The sequence below is a fragment of the Eptatretus burgeri genome, chromosome 6 (genome assembly GCF_056783735.1).
Source record: "Eptatretus burgeri isolate ZD-2024b chromosome 6, Ebu_testis_v1, whole genome shotgun sequence".
NCBI classification, from domain to species: Eukaryota; Metazoa; Chordata; class Myxini; order Myxiniformes; family Myxinidae; genus Eptatretus; species Eptatretus burgeri.
In genome coordinates, this window is record NC_140966.1 from 41,630,677 (window position 1) to 41,651,552 (window position 20,876).

The 20,876-nt window shown below is 44.1% G+C and overlaps 1 protein-coding gene across 1 annotated transcript; it reads left to right on the forward strand.

Annotated features, from left to right (window-relative positions):
* Positions 1–205: 205 nt before the first annotated feature.
* Positions 206–18,061, forward strand: BTBD17 (BTB domain containing 17). Its single transcript, XM_085884696.1, has 5 exons — positions 206–1,257; positions 2,260–2,581; positions 11,750–11,896; positions 12,123–12,261; positions 16,864–18,061. Exons 1-5 carry the CDS (start codon positions 1,173–1,175, stop codon positions 17,716–17,718), a joined length of 1,548 nt encoding a protein of 515 aa, XP_085740822.1. The 5' UTR covers positions 206–1,172; the 3' UTR covers positions 17,719–18,061.
* Positions 18,062–20,876: the final 2,815 nt, after the last annotated feature.

A 20,876-nucleotide genomic window follows, 5' to 3' on the forward strand; every position in this document is an offset into this window, starting at 1 on the left:
GGCTGTGTAATATATATATATATATATATATATATATATATATATATATATATATATATATATGTGTGTATTGGAGTTTTACATCACAAAAATGTTACATTCTGGTCCTACAAGGCAAATATGGTTATAGTATGTCCCAAAATAATTTCAGGTGTAGTGTCCTCAAAAGAAAATGATCACTTTGTGTAAATTTAACTCTTCTTTTGCATTTTATAGCACATAACCTCTACAGTGTTGTTCATCAAGGCCAAATATGATTGCAGTATACCACAAACATAATTTTCAGGTTACAGTGTTCCAGAAAACATCACTTTGTGGAAAGATCACTACTCTATATTGGCCACCGGATGCGGACAGAGATGGGCACTCCCCCCCCCCCTCCCCACTATAGAGACCGGGAATCCTGATGCTAGTATATATAGAGTAAAGTTGTCAGATTTTGTGCATATCTGCCTTCGCTTTTATTTGTATAATTATTAATTAACTCCATCAATAAAATTATTGTGATACCAATCTAAATTAATGTGAGGAACACAGTTTACCAATGGACGTTAATGACCCACAAACTAAACACCAGAGATCTCTTTCATCAGTGGTAAGAATGTAATGACCAAAGACTGGCCCAGATCTTGCACAAAATGTGAAGCCAGTACTTAATAAGTGGTGGAAATTCCACGATGGCACTGAATGTAACTTGCTTTTGTGTGAAACCAAAACAGGCGTATTTAGCGTGAATCCCACATCAACATTTCGCACTGTGTATATCCGGCTCTCCAACCACCGTAAAAGGCCAAAACCAGGAAAACGTGGACAATTGGCAAGAACTGGTTGAGAATTTTAACTATTGGTGAGATGAGATGCTGCATTTATTCAAACAAAAATAGTCTGCTTGCTCTCCTCTCAATATGCATCATTGCAAAGCTCATTTTGAGGGTTGGATGTACATTTCAGCTTTGAAATCTGCAGGTAGTTCATTGAACACCTCTCCATCAAACGAGCTTTCTCGCCAAGGTTGCTATGGAGAGGCAGCCTTTCTATGAAGCTGCTTTCCCCCATGGAATTTGTGATGAGATGTTGCACAAGACGTTTCTTCCCACAAAATCTCAAACTCAGCCACCCGAGAAGCCATTGGGCCGATTCCCAAGACCAAGCAAAGCACGCTCCGAGTCGCCATGCTGTCTGTACACCAGGGACATTTTATTGGTGGCCTGATCGTGACTGCTTGCTGCCTCCTTTGTGTGCAAGCTTCACCAACAGGTATTGCATTCTGTTTACTTACATCTGCAAAGATATCGGTGTGTTATCCTGACCATGCATGTGGTACACAAAGACTGTGTGGAGTTCATTGCATTATTGCATATAAATCTCTGCTGAGTTCTTAGTTTTCTCATAATTTCTGACAATACGAGAAAGCGAGTCTGAGTTTGTCCCACTAATTCATCTGGGCTCGTAGACGTCCATGAATGTAGATGTGTAGTTATCAAAATTCTTGTGAAACTGTTTAACAGAAGGTGTCGATTACACACTTGATTTCTGTTTCTATTGAGCCCACAACCAGCTGCCACGGTGTACATGTTTATTTAGGGAATCTCGTTTCCTGTTTGGAACCTCACTATTCATGGATTCGCATGTGTTTTATACAGTCAGTGGTTATCAGTCGGAGGAGTCCGAAAAGGATGAAAGAAGCAAACCTGAAATTGACCTGTACGCAGGTAATTTGGAATTTGAGCTGAGTACCAACGCAAAGGCTCATTGTTGAAAGCGATGGCATGGGATCTGCCAAATCTACACTGGAGATGAGATAGCCAACTTAACATCCCTTTGAAAAGATTGCGTACTTCGCAAAGCAGTACCCCTTGCTGGAAATGAAACCAGACATCAACTTTAATCTGTTCAAATTCCTCTGAGAACCAAACCCAGGATTAGATGGCTCTGAGATGAGTATACATATCACCTTGTATGGAAGTCAGTTTGAATCGGTTGATATATTCATATCCTCCGATGGAATAATATGGTCATTGTTCACTTGTTTGAGGCTGGTAAAAGTAGGTTCACAACCCAACATTCCACTGTCTAGAAAACGACAGTTCGTTCTGAAGACAATGGAGCACAATACGAAGGCCGCAATAAAGAAAGAAATGCTTTGGACTGTGAGAACCTGATGTGATTTCCTGGGTCAGTGGAGTATTATTCAAGTTCCTGTTGTCACTACCACTTAACTTTGTGTAATACTTTATTGGTGTGTACATGCATTGCCAGGAAACACCTCAGTAAGTGGCACAGTGCAGCATTCGGCCCAGCTGCTGGCTCACCTTGCCAAACTCCTCAACAACCCTGCCACCAGTGACATCACGCTTATTGTCCGGCCACGGTACTCCCTCAGTTCTTTGACCTCCACTGGGTCTACCATCACCCAAGGCTCTGTCAGCTCTTCAACTTCAAAACTGTTGTTTCCAGCTCATCGTTTGCTGCTTTCCCTTCAAAGCCCAATTCTTCGGGCAAAGCTATCAAATAGCTCACACTCGTCATTGGAGCTCAGCCTGCCTGCCTTTACTGTACCGGTTTTTGCAACATTCCTCCAGTAAGCACAAGAATACTCGTAGGGATGTGGGATACTTGTGTATAAGAGATAAAAAGCTTTAACTGGATTTTTTTTTTCTAAGTTAGCCTCGTATTTACATTTGTATGCCTGGTGTTGGGTTCATGGTTGGGGTGGTGGGCTTGCGATCTGAGGATCCTGAGTTGAAATCCCACTCGGCTGTTGAATTAATAACAGTTGGGGTTGACTCTGCCTGTCATCCTTCCGAGGTCGGCAAAATGAGTGCCAGCTTACTGGTATCCTGCGTCGGAGTGGTGACCCGTCCAGGATTGTGCCCATTAGCCAAGGAGACTACTTCGGCAAGACCAACGCTCTGCACAGAGTATGGTCCTGATGGTTGGATGGATTTACATTTGCAACTCATTTGGCCAAGTGTTTACATTTGTAGTTAGTTTCCATTTTCACCCTGTCAAGTACAGAACAACATGCAGAAAGAGTTCAGTCAATCATCCAAAGAGAGAGAGAGAGAGAGAGAGAGAGAGAGAGAGAGAGAGAGAGAGAGAGAGAGAGAGAGAGAGAGAGAGAGAGAGAGAGAGAGAGAGAGAGAGAGAGAGAGAGAGAGAGAGAGAGAGAGAGAGAGAGAGAGAGAGAGAGAGAGAGAGAGAGACAGACTGACAGACTCATCAGTGGACACTGGTCAATGATTGACATCGACAAACATTCAAGTTGATATGAACGATTCCTGCAGTTTGCTCAAAGATGGCACTTTGCAGCAGGATGATAAAATTCCTTCTGCAGAAGGCTGTGGTCAAGTTAAGGAAATGAATGTTTTATCCAAGATATTTCCTGTTTCGGGCAACTAAATTACTGATTGAGTAATGTCACATGAACGCCAGTCCCACTTGATGCCAATGTCATGTTGGGGATGAAAGTCCATGCTCGAAGGTACTACTACTGCAAATGGCCGTCTTACGGCCTCTTGTAGATCTCACTTTCCTGATCGGTGGAGGATGGATATAACCTCGTGGGTCTCTACAAATGCCTCGGTATACCAAACAAAAGGATTTCCTTTAATTAATCTAATAATTTCCCCAGGGATAACCAATTATGCCAAACCGAGTGGCACACAAGAGGTAGATTGTGGATGAAGCTGCATTCTTATGAATATGGATTTAATAAAAAGGACACTGTCATGAGACACAAATGGATAGATATAGTGGGACTAAGACAGACAATAATAATTGATAAGTACAACCTTATAGAAGAATAAGACTATCCCCTCTATGGGTCCAGTCACACACTCACACACAAAACTAGGCATGGCCTTTTAAAGAGCTCAGGGTCACTGGAGGATGGAATTTAGAGAAGAACAGAGTAGTCCTGTACTGACCAGAGATTGCAGTGAAAGCACAGCCATTAGCACCAGTGAGCATTCCCAGCAAAAGAAGGGTGGTCCAGCACTTGTGAGCAGGGAGCATTTCCAGCAAAAGAAGGGTGGTCTAGCACCTATGAGTGTGACCAGAAAAGAGAAAGGTAGTCAAGCACCAGCAAGCATCCTTGCCAAAAGAGAGAGCAACATCGCTTAAGAGGGACTGATATACTCTCTCCTCCTCCAAACAAAATCTCTTCTTGCCCACCCGCCACAAGAGGCAGCATGACCTCTGAGGCAGCATCCTTCTGCCGTCAACCATATTACTGGGCATCTTATGGCTCTGACCAATTGTGGTGCTTATTCTTTCTGATGATGGGGAGGGAGTGGGGGGAATATATAGCCACACATCCTTACTGTGTCAAGCCAGTTCACCATGAGTCCCATCACAACTGATGACGTTCACACTGGTGGTGACATCGCTACCTCTGGCCTTCTTCTTCAATGTGGGGAAGGGAGGGTATCAGGAAGTGGAACGATGCAAATTGTGGTGGTGACCTAATATAAATGGCCCTTTCGGGGGTCCCCTCACTCTTCCTTGCCTGGCGCTCACTGGTTTGAACAGGAAGGGCAGATCGCACAATGTCTTTCACCTAATTACTACAGCCAACAACACTGCTTTCCATCAGCGTACTCTTATAGCCTAACATCAAGAGGATAACATAACTTAAACATGAAATCCTTCATACATGTAAAAAACCAAATAATGTATCTGACATCAGCACAGAGTCCATACTAATGCCTTACATTTTGATATCTACTCCATGCCCCACACACGTGAAAGTAACTTAGCTGATTAATTTGCAGAGATTTAAATGTCTAAATCTGCATCAATATGCTTATTATATATGTATATATTTAATGGGATGGCTCTATTTCCTCAGTATGGTATGGTCTGTGACATTTTTGTGTTCAAGGAGCAAAACTATGACCTCAATGTCCTGATTGATATTTTTCCATTTCGAAAATTAATGTGGTCATCAAGTGAAAACATCATTTTGTCACGTGGACACCACCCACCCAAAGGGTCCTTATTCACTACCTAAGCAGGTACTGACCTTGCTGGAGTCAAATGCTCCACTGATGAACCGAACAATCTACAATTTGTATGAATCAAACATCATTCATATTCCGTAAATGTTCAAACACATCGGTTTCCAAACTCAGGATTATCACTAATTTAATCCCCCAAGGCAAATCAATTCACCCAAACCGTCAGCATGGCAAAATGGTGGGATCACAAGGTGCATCACATCTCTTAAAGAAATCAATAATGTATGAAACACACGAGGATGAGGAATGAAATCCTGGAATGAAAGCACAATAACTTAATAATAAACTCGCAAATTCATACGTTGAAACGGGGCAAACCCAGTTGAAACGGGGCAAAGCTCCAGGGATCTGTGACATCCATGCTGAACTTCTCAAGCCTGGTGGAAATGCTGCACTCGTGTCGTTGCTTGCAGTTTTGTGCTCTGCCTAGAACACAGGCATCATCCCAACTGACTGGAAGAGGGGCCTTGTTGTCCCTCTCTGGAAAGGGAAGGGTGATCATCAAGACTGCAACAACTACCGAGGGGTGACGCTGCTCTCAGTGCCGGGCAAGGTCTTTGCTCGGATAATTCTTGATAGGGTTCGCCACCATCTGCTTGAGCACCAGCATCCAGAGCAGTCAGGCTTTACACCAAAGAGGTCAACGATTGACCGTATCCTTGCCCTTTGTGTCCTCACCGAATGCAGATGAGAGTTTCGGCAGGGGCTGCTTGCAGCCTATGTTGATCTCTGTAAAGCGTTCGATTCAGTGAATCGGGATGTCCTCTGGAGGATTCTTGGTCTTCGTGGGGTGCCACCAAAACTGATCGATCTGATGTCTGAACTCTACTCTGGTACTGAGAGTGCTGTGAAGTGTGGTGGTACCATCTCTGACTTATTTCCAGTTGTTACTGGAGTTCGTCAGGGGTGTGTACTGGCCCCCACACTTTTCAGCACTTGTATGGACTGGACTTTAGGGAGGATGTCGGAGAGATCAAGCTGAGGTGCATGGTTTGGGAATGTCAAGATCTCGGACCTTGATTTTGCAGATGATGCAGTCATCTTTGCGGAGACTCTAGACATCCTTTTGGGGGCCCTCGAGGTGCTGAAAGAGGAGTCGGAGCCACTGGGATTACGGGTTTCTTGGGTCAAAACTAAGATCCAGGCTTTCGGTGACATCTTGGATGCTGCTGTCCTGCCTGTGTCTGTTTGTGGTGAGGATGTTGAGGTCGTGGAGAGATTCACTTACCTTGCAGTGATATTTATGTCTCTGCTGGCTGTGAGTCAGAGGTCAATAGACATCTGGGTCAGGCCTGGGGAGTCATGGATTCACTGGATCATGGGGTGTGGCGCTGCCGGTACCCCTGCGGGAGGACGAAAGTCCGAGTCTTCAGGTCCTTGGTGCTTCCAGTCTTGCTCTCTGGATGCGAGACTTGGACTCTGACCAAGGATCTGAGATGGAGACTTAATTCCTTTGGTACCAGGTCTCTTCGGAGAATCCTTGGCTATTGCTGGTCGGATTTTGTGTCCAACGAGCGGTTGCTGAGAGAGACTCGGATGACATTTGTTACCTGCATAGTCCGTGAGCGTCAGTTGCGGCTGTATGGACATGTGGCTCGTTTTCCTGACGCTGATCCTGCTCACCAGATTCTCTCAGCGAGGGAGTCTCATGAGTGGAGGAGGCCAGTGGGCCGACCACATGCCTCGTGGTTGCAGCAGGTTGACCATCATCTCAAGGAGATGGGGATGGGCCTGGCATCTGCCTGGGGGATGGCCAGACGGAGGCCCCTGGAGTACCGGCAGAAAGTGGACGCAGCGACGCGCTGTTCTGGCACATGCTCCCATACCTGACCTGACCTGAATTCATACAACACGTTACCCCATGCAGTGTTCAAATCTATACTTCAAGTCAAATAAAATAATGTTGTTAAAAAAGTTCCATAAGTTTAGCACTACTGAAGCAGTTTTTCACATCACCTTCAAACACTACCTTGTTTAACATGTCCAAGTACTGCGAAATGGAAGGCTTTTGAAAGTACAAAGAAGGTGATTAGTGTTCTACAGTGTTTGGGTATATAATTCACTTTAAATAAAATAAAGATTGTAAAAGTCCTATAAATAAATTAATTCTGGAGTTTACCACCGTTTTACGCAGTGTCTATAACACCACCCTATGTCACATGTTATGTAAGTTATTCATGCCTGTGTGTATCCTTTATGGCACCCTTAAAAACAGTACATTTCCTGTTTGGAATGATTTTCAGTTTTCTCTCACTGACAGGCAGGCAGACAGAGTAAAAAAAATATTATCTTACTTTTCTCTGCACAGGTGTGATCAGGACAAATTCAGAGACAAAGTACTGTAAAATGGCAGGTTCTTTCTTTTCCGAATCATGTTCCGATTCATGTTCAAAATATAATTCAATTTAAATATGTTGTTCCTCCATCATAATGTGACGTTTGTAGACAGACAGACAGATGGGCGGAAGGATGGATGGACATGAATCAATTGCTTAACTCAGCTCCTTGGTTTGTGTGCGCGGATAACGAGAAAGCATCTCAAAATGTAAAGCCCATCCACAGCCACTTTGTACTCAAACTAAACTTGACGATGAGTTTAATTAAAATGAGTTTTAAAAAATAATTGTATAGTGTATTAATTTTGTGATCTCCATTTTCTCATAATATAGGTTTGTTGAAGATTTGATGACAAAAACTCAATTGGTAAAAATGTTGTGGCCTTGACAGACAGGCTGCAGCTCAACGGTAAATTTAGAAAGAAACAAGAAATGAACAGGATAGAACTATCATAAATATACGTGGAAACATTATGGGCCCAGACCAGGAATCAAACCGAGATCCTCTGACAAACCATACCAGTGCTCTGCCATCTGAACCATTGGCTGACCAACACAATTCTTCCACATATACAAGTGCCGCTGTCTTTCCCCCACTGCTTCCAGGGCACTCGCTGCCAACCATAGGAGCAGCTAAGGCCTGCTCTCAAGAGGGTCTTCTCCCCTGTGGGGGGGGGGGGGGACATCCATGTCCACAATTAAACACAACAGGGGGTGTAGTAATATAATGAGAATTAACAGGATAGAACCAACATCATTAATATATGTGGAAAAATTACCTTCGAGAGAGAGAGACTCTCTCGAGAACAGGCCCAAACTGTTCCTACGGTTGGTAACGAGTGCCCCAGAAGCAGTGGGGGAAAGAGTGGCACTTATTTATGTGGAAGAATTGTGTTGCTCAGCTGGTGGGTTGCCCAGATAGCTCAGATGGCAGAGCACTAGTGTCGGCAGAGCACTGGTATGATTTGCCAGAGGACCTGGGTTTGATTCCTGGTCTGGGTCTGTAATTTTTCCACGTATATTTATGAAAGAAAGAAACACAGAAGTGATGAAAAAAAAAACTGACCATGTCACGTGTGATGTGCTGTGCCCGGGCTAATAAGGCCTACGAGGTCCGTCTAAAAAGTAACGGGACTGAGCCTGCTGTGTGCTCCACTTTTTTACAGGTCGTGCCTTACACGTTGTCTAGTCTGGGTCATCGTGCTATGAGTCGTGAGCAAAGCCAATCTGAGGTTTCCTGCCAAGCTTGGCAAAACACCTTCCGAATCCTTCGCAATGCTGCAGCAAGTCTATGGGGAAGAAACGATGTCATGTACACGTGTATTTGAATGGCACAAGAGGTTAAAAGAGGGATGGCAGGAGGTTGAAAACGATCCAACGTCTGGAAGACCTTCAACGAGCAGAACAGCAGACAACATCGAGCGTGTGAAGCAGATGGTGCGCGCAGATCGTCGACTCACGGTGCGGATGATTGCTGAGGAACTTTCCATCAACAAGCACACTGTCTGGAGCATCATCACTGAAAATGTCGAAATGCGCAAGGTGTGCGCAAAGATGGTCCCCAAGCTGCTGTCCAAGGACCAGAAACAGCAAAGAGCCTTTGTCTGTCAAGACATTATCAAGCACCTCGATGACGATCCGGACCTGTTCTGTAGAGTCATTACTGTCGATGAGTCATGGACATTCGAATACGATCCCGAGACCAAACGGCAGAGTAGTCAGTAGAAAAGTCTGGCATCACCAAGACCAAAGAAAGCAAGGATGTCGAAGTCGGAGGTCAAGGTGATGCTCATCGCGTTTTTTGACATCAAGGGCATCGTCCACTTCGAGTTTCTACCACAGGGTCAAACAGTGAATCAATACGTGTACAAGGAGAGCCTCTGGTGCCTCATGAGATGAGTCCGTGACAAGAGGAGGGATCTGTGGGAGAACAACGCCTGGGTGCTCCACCATGACAACGCCCCTGCTCACAGTGCCCTGAGCATCCGACAGTTGCTGGAGTAGAGGAACGTGCCAACTCTGGAGCAACCCCCGTATTCGCCAGACTTGGCCCCTTGTGATTTTTTCCTATTCCCCAAGCTCAAGGGGGAGATCAAGGGGACCCGATTTCCTGATGTGGAGGCCATCAAAAGGGCCATGATGACGGAGCTCTGGAGGATTCCAGAAGAAACCTTCCGGTGATGCATCAAAGCATGGAAGAAGAGGATGGACAAGTGTGTTAGACTGGAGGGAAAGTATTTTGAAGGGGACAAGCTGTGATTTCAATATATTTTTTGGAATAAAATTTCTGTGAAGTCAGTCCCGTTACTTTTTAGACGGACCTCGTATTTATAGTCACTGTATCACTTTGTCCTTTCACATTTTGACACAATTTTTCATTATTTTCTTCATATTCTCATCGTAAATGACGAAAAATTGATGGCAAAAGCTCAAATGGTGAAAAAGTTATGGCGTCGACACACACACACACACACACACACACACACACACACACACACACACACACACACACACACACACACACACACACACACACACACACACACACACACACACACACACACACTTCAGTTCCGGGGAACGAGATGACTTGGTCCAATGATTTGTGGTTCCTTGCTGTGTTGAAGATGGATGCTTCAGGAATGGGGAAGGTGACGTTCAGTCTTAGAGACTCGCAGATGGATATGAAGACTGGTGGTGGCAGCACATACACACGCGCACACATACATGAATCGTGATTTACATTTTCACCTGCACAATTGTGATTTATACACATATCAAATAAATAACATTCATCGGACGTCTGTCTGTCTGTCTGTTCGCGTATTTTGCAAGGACCGCTGGACCGACAACCACCAAATTTGGCACAAAGACCAAGTCCGATCCAGGGGTTGTCTTAAGTGTATTTTCATCCACAACCTCAGCCTTTAAAAACCCGGAAGAACCATAATACCTTTTTTTTTAAACAAACTTGAGAGAAGACTTTTTACATGTTTGAGAGATAAGACCCCGAAGACCCAAAGAACCATAAAACCCTTAGGACCATTGAATTCCCCAAACACAATTAAGACACTTTAAAGCCCCGAATACTCCAAAGACCCTTTAGACCCCAAAGACGGTTAAGATCCCTTAGACTCAACCCCTTTGAGCCAGAAGACCTCAAAAACCCTAAAGACCTTTAAGACTTCGAAGACTCTTAAGAACTGTAAGACCCTCAAAGATCCTTAAGACCCCAAGACCATCATTTTACCATCTTCTTGCCTTCCCTTGCCCAGTTCAATTTCAGGGGAACGTGTGGACAAGACATCGTAACCTGTCTAGTCAAACATCTTCCGAGTCCACAAAGGACAACTTAACTCAACCACATGTCCTTAATACATGGTTCAAAATGTCCTCAGCCAAAGTAAGTATGAACATTGGTTGAGGCTTGAAAACGAGCTACTGCCCCATATCCCACAAATACAACAAAATTATGTTCATCACCAAATTTCAGTGAACTATCTTCTTGATGATGTCACAGACATATGATTGCATACCAGTATTTATGTCTGTGAGAGGCTATATTTATATATAGCCATCTGCGAGTCTCTAAGAGACTCAATTGCACACATAGACACACGCACACACATACACACACGCACACACATACACATGCACACATACATGAATCGTGATTTACATTTTGACCCAAAGAACCATAAAAAAAACTAACCCTAACTGCTTGATGTAGCATTGGTTACCAAAACCAAACTGCAATCTACTCTAAATGAAACCTGTTGGGGTATGGTAATAATAGGTTACCCAATTGTGTAACCGATCTACTATGCAGCTGACCACTTCTTAGCCACTCCAATGAGCCTTCATTGTCTATTCTCAGTCTGTCCAACTTTTTTTTTCTTTTTAAAAAATATTCCTGCTCTTGTATTTTGTGTCATCTGCAAATTTGGAATGCAGACTCTTAACCCCATTATACAAATAATTGATGTATATTATGAATAACAACAAGCCTGGTCTTGGCTTAACAGTTAAGATGGTTGGCTTAATATATTAAGCTGATATTTTGTGTCATCAGAGAAAGCTTGTGGGAATGCTTGGCATTGATTTTACTCTGCATACTTTTATTGTGGTTGCAATCATCAGAGCACAATTTAATGGTGAAGTTGAAGGAAAGCTTAATTTACAGCAATAAAGCTTGCTGTGCCAATCTGAAATTGGCTTAAATAAAGACTTTTGGAACAGGCAATGGAAACATGTAGTGGACATGTAACAAAGGTCGTCATGATAAAAAAATTACTTCCATGAACCACATGAACTGTTATTGAGTGACATCAATTTCTGGCTCACCGTGTTCCTCATCTCACAATCTTACTTATTGTACGTGTTTGTACACAGGTATTTGTACACAGGACATGTGGATGTTCGCTTGGACCATTGTACAGCACTTCATGCACTTGCCACAGAGCTTGGCGTCCCTGCATTGTGTGTTGGTCTCACCACCCTAATGGCCAACAATCTTCCTTCTGGACCAGTCCTTTCGTGGTATGACCACCAACCTTAAGTTTTCTGGCTCAGCTGCACACCTTTACAATGAGTAGTTTATATAGAACAGCTTGGCTTCTGGAGCTCATTCAAATTACCTCTGATGTAAACTGTGATAATTTCATTGCTCTCTTGATGTAGCAGTGCTTTTACTCCTAGCATGCCATCACTAGACAAATTGATCAAAAGCACGAGCAAAGATGGAAGTCGTTTGCCTTCTGGCCAGGTACACGTATGCAATACATGCCAAGGACCAAATGTTGGTGAGCCATTGCAGCCGGTTCATGGCCTGGAATTTCTCAACGATTGCTGTTTCATCAGAGTGGCCTCAGCTCGCAGTCACACATATTCTTCAACTCCTTCAGGTGATTCTCTTTACATTCAGGAAAAAAAAGATGATTGTTTGATAATGCTGGATGCTAAAAGTTACCGATCTACTATTCATGAGTGGACGTACTCCTCAATGGGTGGTTCCTTTGTCTTTTCCTAGTACTTTTGGTATTCATCTTTGATGGCAAGCACACTCAACATGCATTGGATAAAATCGTACTGAGAGCAGCTGAATGCAATAAACCAGACCACTCATGGAACCAAACTTAATGCAGTTAATGGAGCGAACCCATTAACACTGTGGACAATCCTTTCATGAAAAACCTGGATGGTATTACCAAAACATTGAAAAAAAACCAAAACATCAACAAAGAAAAAAATCATATCCAAATGAGTGAGATAATTTTTTCATATTTGCAGAAATTCACTTCTTAACCCGATTCCAGGTTAAACTAAACGTTCTCATTTATCCATCAACAAGCCAGATGTATGACCATGCATTCATGAAGTGTTTGGGTTTCAAGGAGATGGAACTTTAACCAGGAGTTTAACAAGTTTAACCATTCAAAGGAAAAAACATAAACACTGAATAAGAGAATCAAACAAGCAGTCTCACGGCATTCAAAGTAGGGTGTGACAAGATGAAGCTCATCCTACCCTCACACGACCCCTCTCCCATGTATAATTTTGTGTTATTGGCGCAATTGTGCGATAAACTGTCAGCGGCAATAAACTCGTCTGATGTACATACTCGGGATTCTGAACATTAGATAACCTTCTATTAGTAAAAGGATAAGAAAGAGTATGTGTGTGTGTGTGTGTGTGTGTTAGTTGTTATCTTCATATGCGGGTTTCAGAATGTGGAACAGGGTCCTCCCAGGTCTCGACTCTCGAAGGAGATCCACATCAGTTCCGGAAAGGTATCCATGATTCATGGACCATGCTGTGAAGTTTTGTTGTTCTCAGAATTTTGTTCTGAGGGCTCTTTTCAAGATCATCACCGAGCCCCAGACAGCTTCCAGTTGTAGTTCATTTGGAATAACATTCCCAGGGATGTTTTTTAAGATCCCCATGAGGTTTTTCTTTATCATTTCCAATGCTCCAATATAATCATTGGTAATATTTCAGCGTTCTTCAGCTTCCAGGATCTTTTCACTTAACTTTGAGTTCTTGGTATTTGATCATTGTCTTGATTTCTGTGTTGTTTCGCGAAAATCGCTGGGTACTGACACCTCAATTAGCAAGGATGTCTTTTCTTTTTGTACCTAAGTGCTATATGCGGTCACAATGCTTTGTTTTCCACGTTTGCGCTCGATGGGATCATCAGGTCATATGTGTGCGTTATTTCCTTGTTTACGATTATCGTTTTGGTTCATGTTTCCATGAGTTTTGTGGAACTGGGATATTCAAATTTCTGCAGATGTGCCAGTGGATTACTCTACATACCTTGTTGTGCCTTTGTGCGTACAGTTGTTCTGACATGAGATTTTTACATCCCGATAGGAGGTGACTCATAATTAATTTCTACCTTGCAGAAGCTACACTTGTCCAATTGACTTTGTCCTGCCATTTTCTTAAAGCCATGAGTGTAGTGTCCCTGGTCTTGGACATTAATAATGATTCATTCTCCATTCCAGTTAAGCTGACCACTTCTTAGCCACTCCAATGAGCCTTCATTGTCTATTCTCAGTCTGTCCAACTTTTTTTTTCTTTTTTAAAAATATTCCTGTTCTTGTATTTTGTGTCATATGCAAATTTGGAATGCAGACTCTTAACCCCGTTATACAAATAATTGATGTATATAGTATGAATAACAACAAGCCTGGTCTTGGCTTAACAGTTAAGATGGTTGGCTTAATATATTAAGGTGTTGACTTTGAGCTCCTGTCTTCTCGTTAAATAACATCAGGTGGGTTGATTTAGCCTGTCATCCTTCTGAGGTCGGTAAAAGGAGTAATGGCTTAGCGGAAACAGGTGCAACTGCATCAGTGGCAAAGCTGCACTCCCAGCAATGACGCATCCAGCAGCCACATGTTGCATACAAAATAATAAAAAATAACAAGCCAGTAGGTGACATGGCCGCTTGCTCGAGATGGAAAGCTGGCGGACGCGACTAGCCGATATTCATGTACATGCTATCAATCAATTTAGCACAATAAATATGATTATCACAGCCCTCTTAGTTTGCGCCCAGAAACCCGCCTTGTGAAATTTCAGGCATGTTTCCAAAGAGACTCTAACAAATGGCAGCCCTGGTAATTCCATTTATCTATTCGCCAAAGATTTTATTTTTTTATATGATGCTGTTAGACATTCTCCTTGGGCACAAAAAACAGGTCCCTCGGAGGTCCAGTTTCGGAGGTATTGATTTTTTTTTGTACAGTCCACAATAAGTGTACGATGTACGATAAAGTATTTTAGCTGTTGCTAAGCAACGGAGGTGTGCATAGCAACCATTCATTTTTGTGTACATGCTCGCCACATTGTACACATTTCACCCAAGTTTCATCAAAATCAGACTCTTTCTCTTAGAGATATTCGCAATTAACTGTTTCTGAAATGTTCGACATGTACTCGCCCAAAACCTATCTCCTCCTACAAATATTTTTTGTTAGGGCTGCAAATTGGCAGGAAGGGAGCTATATAGATTGCGCACAGAACTCTAAGCTTCGATTTTTCGAATTTTTTTGATTTTTTCGATTTTTTGACCACTTTAAAGGGCCGTTGCTCGGGCCCGGGGTCCCATATTCGAAAGCACACGATTCCCAGAAATATTGGTCCTACCTACCAAATTTCATTGGAATCGGTTGAGTGGTTTAGCCCCGAGGCTTAACCAAAGTTTCGCGGACAGACAGACAGATGGAAATGTGCAGAATAAGGGTGCTCTAAGAGCAGCCAATAAATAAATAATAACGGTGCTAGTTTTGATCCTGATCTGCTATGCCTGGCTCGCACTTGCCATGGCCATATCCTCTATTCTACCATGGGGGAAGATTGGGAAAGAGATGAAAATCTGATGGAGCCAAGTCGGAGCTGGTGATCCTTTTTGGTGGTACTTTGTTGATGGTCTTTTACACTTAGGATCATAATGATTCACCCAATTCTCATATGCAGTCATCTCCAGTCAGTTATACCAACCCTCAGCTTCAGTGCTTCACACCACTGGCAATGTCGTGCTCTCCTCTGTCATCTTGACTAATGTAACACTGAAACATCGAGTGTCAGAATCATGAAACTTCCCACCCAGTTATGAGAAGGACTGATGTGCAGACTGCGCTGATGTTTAATTTGAATATGTTTACCTGTTGTAATGAAAAATAATAGGAGCAATTGGTTTTCAACACGCCCTCATATGTTTTTATTTTATTTCTTCCATGTTGTTCGATAGCTTCTTTGTTGGCCAATACCATAATAATTGGTGATTACTTGTAACTCACAACCTGTTCTTACAAATGAGTTAATTCTCCCTTGGTTTATTTTATTTTGACTTGGAATATCAGCTTCCATCAGGTGGCTGTATCTCATACACATTTACATAGAGAGAACTGGCATCCTCAATCACCCAAGACACACACACACACACACACACACACACACACACACACTTCAGTTCCAGGGAACGAGATGGTTCACCATCCGTCCATGTTTTTTGGTTTTAAATGCAGTGTATGTGTAGATATCAAATGAATCGGATGAAAATTGACGATATATGACCTTGACCTTTGACCTATTGACCTAAAAACGATTGCTTCATGCTTGTGACTACCTCTACCAGGTGGCTATGTTTTATGAAGATCAGAGTAAAAATACGACTTGTGGGAGATTGACAGACAGAGAGAAAGACAGAATAACAGACCAAACCAACCAACATATTGCGAATCTTCGATTTCGCAAGTAACAAACACACAAACAACCACACCTCGAATTATGATTCTGGAGTATGATTCTGTGCCACCTTGTTTTTCTTGAATGCAAATAAACTATGTATATAATCAAGGTAGTTACTCTTTCACTTCCATGGTGTAATTGGCATCCAAGTTAAACCATTTCGGATATTAAGGAAACTGCGATCTACTCTAAATTAAACCTGTTGGGATATTAAGGGATTAAGCAAACTGGAAAATTGGTCTGACCACATTGCCAGGCGAGCTCGCATTATGAAGAGCTCTGCCATCAGGGCATTAACAATATGCATGGATGCATGTCATCCTCTACATTACATAATCAGACATCACCACCTATCCTGGTAAAATTGGATAGCAATGAATAAGGTGGGGAGAGAACTTGGCTTATGTCACCTTAAAGATCCTAAAAATAATTTCATAGTCATATTCACACATAAATGAACTGTCATAATATGAAATGAACCCAAAATCGTGCCAATGGCCCTTGAAGACCCTGGCTCACTATTTGTTTGTGAATCCCACAACCAACATATAAACAAGAAACTTGTGTTTTCTGCTGGATAGATTCTTTGTGTCAGTTCGAAACTGAACTTATGTACTGTATTTTGTGAAATACTTGGAGAGTGAAGAAATGTTTAAATGACTTGTATTTTCTTGAATAATGTCACAACCCTGATATCTAGATCGATTTTGATGTTTTTTTGTTTGTTTGTTTTGTTTTCATGTCTGCAGCGCTCCGATCTAGTTGTCGAAAGCGAGATGGCCCTTTTTTCTGCCATAGAATTGTGGATCAAACACAATCAGCCAAACTCATCGGTTGTTGAGGCCCTGCTCAGCTCCATCCGTTACCCCATGATGTCTTCACTGGAGCTTTTGGAGCTCCTGAAGGTATCCACGACACTTAAAAGACACCTGCACACCATCGAACATGCTATCAACACAGCATTCCGCTTCCACTCTGTCTCACCTCATGAGTTTGCTCGCTTTGTGGATTTAACACAACCAAGCTTCATACCAAGGAACTACCTGGGATTGGGCTGGGGACGGGCATGGGCCATCCAGAATCCAGCAAGAGACGACCGCAGTATGACCTTCAAAACGTGGCTAAGCCCCAGCAGTCGTGACACGAGTCGAAGCGTGTCCTGGAATGCTATATTCTCTCCACGGCAGAAGGTATTGGGTGGTGGACGCACATCAGAGGCCCCATATGGTCATAGTGGGTCCTCGGTTTCCCCTACACGCCTCAATCCCCATCTCGTGGTCATAAGCTCGTCAAGAAAGGCAGACATTCCGGGTCTCTACTATCAGAAGACTGTGCTAGTTGGTGTAAGAAAGAATGGGGCAATGGTAGTCCAAGGTATCTACAGTTTTCACCAGAGTTCAGAAGAGGCACGAGGGTTTCTCAAGAGCGCAGATCTCTTAAGCCGCTTCTCAGATTACTTGGTTGACAGTGCCCTACACCTTCACATCATTGTCAAGCCTGTCTACCAACCCCTTCTTGGAGATGAGAATGATGGACACAATAATAATATTAAAAATGACAAATTCCCCAAGGAAGTTTATCGAAAGGACAAGATGCAGTCGTGATTGTATTTGCTTGCTTCCAGTGTGTAAGTGTCAATGTTGAGTTCAAGGTTCTTCACTGAGTGTTATATTCTCCATTATGAACGATCTTTTTGGTTATGCTGCTATATTGACACTCCCTTCACATAACTGCCTCTAATCATGTGTTCTTGATCTGTTGTAAATTATATAGTAAGTGGGATGAACTCAAATGCATTCGAATAATTTCTTATCTAACCTTTATTTTCAGCTCCATGAGGATTCCTGGTAATCCTTTCATGGGACAATCATTTATAAAAATCAGAATAACAATGCATGAAGTCATCAAATTTAAAAAGCTGAAAATAAACAAACATAACCAAATTCACATCACGTGGCTTGGCTTGTGATTGCCTATTTTATTTGAAAAGAAAGTAAAAGTGTCACAAAGTCATTGGTTAAATTAAAATATACTAGTGCGGGCCCGTACGGGCGTGCCAGTATGTGCAGCTTCGTGCCTGCAGTATCAGGTCCCCATCATCAATTGTGACGTCATATCAAACTTAGAAGAAGAATTGTGATGCCCCCTCTCTCTCCCCCCCTCTCTCCCCACTCCTCTCTCCCCCTCCTCTGTCCCCTCTCCTCTCTCCCTCCCCTCTCTTCCCCCCTCTCACCCCCTCTCCTCTCTCCCTTCTCTTGCCCCCCCTCACCCTTCTCTCTCCCCCTCCTCTCTCCCTCCCTCTCTTGCCCCCTCTCACTACCCACTCTCGCCCTTCTCTCTCCCCCCTCCTCTCCCCCTTCTCTTGCCCCCCTCTCACCCCCTTCTCGCCTTTCTCTCTCCCCTCTCTTGCCCCCCTTTCACCCCCTTCTCCCGCCCTTCTCTCTACCCCTCCTCTCCCCCTTCTCTCTCCCCTCCTCTCCCCCTCCTCTCCCCCTCCTCTCCCCTTCCTCTCTCCCTCCCCTCTCTTGCCACCCCCCTCTCACCCCCTCTCTCCCCTCCTCTGTCTTGCCCCCTCTCTCCCCCCTCGCCCCCACTCTCCCTCCCCTCTCTCCCCTCCTCTCTCGTCCCTCTCTCTGTAAATGTATTCACAAATGTCTACCAAGCACAACGATTAATTCCAACCTTGGGAAAAAAACAGCTTTCAAACCCTTGAGAAACAGCTGTTTCCCTTGGGAAAATTCAAACCTTGGGATTAATTAATAATTTGCATAATAATCAAACCTTGGGATTAAATAATGTATTCGCAGACAGACAGACAGACAGACACACACACATACAGAGATTGCTGGAATTATAGATAGATATGACCAATGTCGCTGTCATAAAGGTCCATATATATTGTCGCTGACCCAGGGTCGGGGGTGAAGGCCACGATGGGTGAACTACCTCGGGTTCCCACCAGACTCTCCGGAATCGCAGGCCGTCGCACACGAATAACTTTGTGACACTGCGGGTCACTAATCGACCGTGAACACCAATAATTCTACCACGTGACTTAGGGTCCTCCGTCTAATACATTTACCTGAAGGTCACAAGATCTAATTACCAGGGGACACGCCCTCGGTACACACTTGCTCAAAATGGATCACTTTACCAGATCAGATGCAGCCGAGCGGAACTGCCAAGCACATACCGGCTAGGAAACAGATCGTTGGGGGATAACGTCCTGGCTAAACTAGGGTGCGAATGATGCTGGACCAATGGAGGAAAAGACAAAAACGAGCTGGGAACATTTCTATACAACGCATTTATTTACAAAGGTGAGGAAAAGTATGTGGCACATTGAATTGAGTTTGTTTTTATGTACAGCAGGGGATAGCAATGAATTTGTGCGGTGTGACAAAAGGCAAGCAATCTTATAGCATAAGACACAGAGCAGACTTATCCCATAATATCTTCTGCAATCTTAATTCATACAAGGACAGACGCCATCACACACACACACACACACACACACACACACACACACACACACACACACACACACACACACACACACACACACACACACACACACCCGAGGAAGATGAGATATAGTCCAGGAAGAAAGAGAGCAGATGAGGACAAATGACCTCCTAATACCTGGCACAGTCAGCAGACCAACGCAACCCAGAACGCTTAGGGAGAGGTAGGTGGGAGGAATACTGGTGGTGTCTAAGGTGTGGGAGTGAGAGGTGTGGTGTTGTGCAATGTGGGGGGGGTGGTGTTGTGTGAGCTGTGTAAAGGTGTGTTTGTGTAGCGTGTACCTCTGTGGGATGCTCCGCCTGAGCGTTCCCACCTCATGATATGGTTCGCTATCTCTGGCTTAATTACTTTGCCAGGGCAAGCGGCAACATGCGCTCTGCGCTGGTCCGTCTGGCTGCACGTGGGTGGCGGAACATTGACAGCACTGCAGGGAGTCTCGGAAGTCGCCCTGGATCAGGCTCTCAAGCAGAAGAACATCCTGGCATTCGCATACCAATTGTGAGACAGAGATCGAAGCGAAGAGGTGAGAAGTGAGGGAAGAGACAGCGAAGGGGAGGCAGTGAAGAAGCGAGCTAACGGTTCCACGCTCCCCCTTTTATAAGCCCCGGGTGAAGGGTGGGGTGATGACTCAAAGTGACGCACTGTGACCTGAATCCTGCTCCTCTATTGGGCCATAGCGACCCTCGCAACACCCTGCCAGGCTCCGGGACTGGAAACTGTCTCAGTTGCCAATCCGTTTCGGCACAGGTCAGAGCTCCTGACTCAACATAGCGTAAGCTTCCTGAGTCGGCACCCGAGCCCTGGACGTGCTCAGAGTTCAGTCTGAATGTCGAATAGCAACGGACTTTCCCCACCACCCATGCCCCCCCCCATGAGCCAAAATGCATACCCAGGCCCCATACCAATCTCCTGGGTCGCCCTTCTTGCGACCCCTCCTCGTTGCCCCTGTCTTGCCATGGTCTGGCGACTGGATGAGGATCGTATCAATTCCGTGTGCTCACTTGGGACATCTTCGGTGAGATGCGGTCGAGCTTTTAACATCTGTTGCTTGGCCAAGCATCGCGCGGTGCTGAGGCCATCCAGAGTCATGCAGTACCCCTCTATATAGAGTGGCAAAATGTCGTGATGCAGTAGTACCAGGGGGTGGGGGAATATTTTTTCCCGTGTGCGGGAGGCATTTGTGGTCGATGTGGTGAGGTTTGGTGAGCGAGGTGTGAAGTAAGGTGAAGTTCTGGTT

Excerpts from the sequence above, each read along its gene's own strand:
- BTBD17 (XM_085884696.1), top strand. The coding sequence starts at position 1,173 with ATGCTGTCTGTACACCAGGGACATTTTATTGGTGGCCTGATCGTGACT. Across the intron at positions 2,582-11,749 it reads GTTTTTGCAACATTCCTCCA|GTATTTGTACACAGGACATG; the intron begins GTAAGCACAAGA and ends GTTTGTACACAG. Across the intron at positions 12,262-16,863 it reads ATATTCTTCAACTCCTTCAG|CGCTCCGATCTAGTTGTCGA; the intron begins GTGATTCTCTTT and ends TCATGTCTGCAG.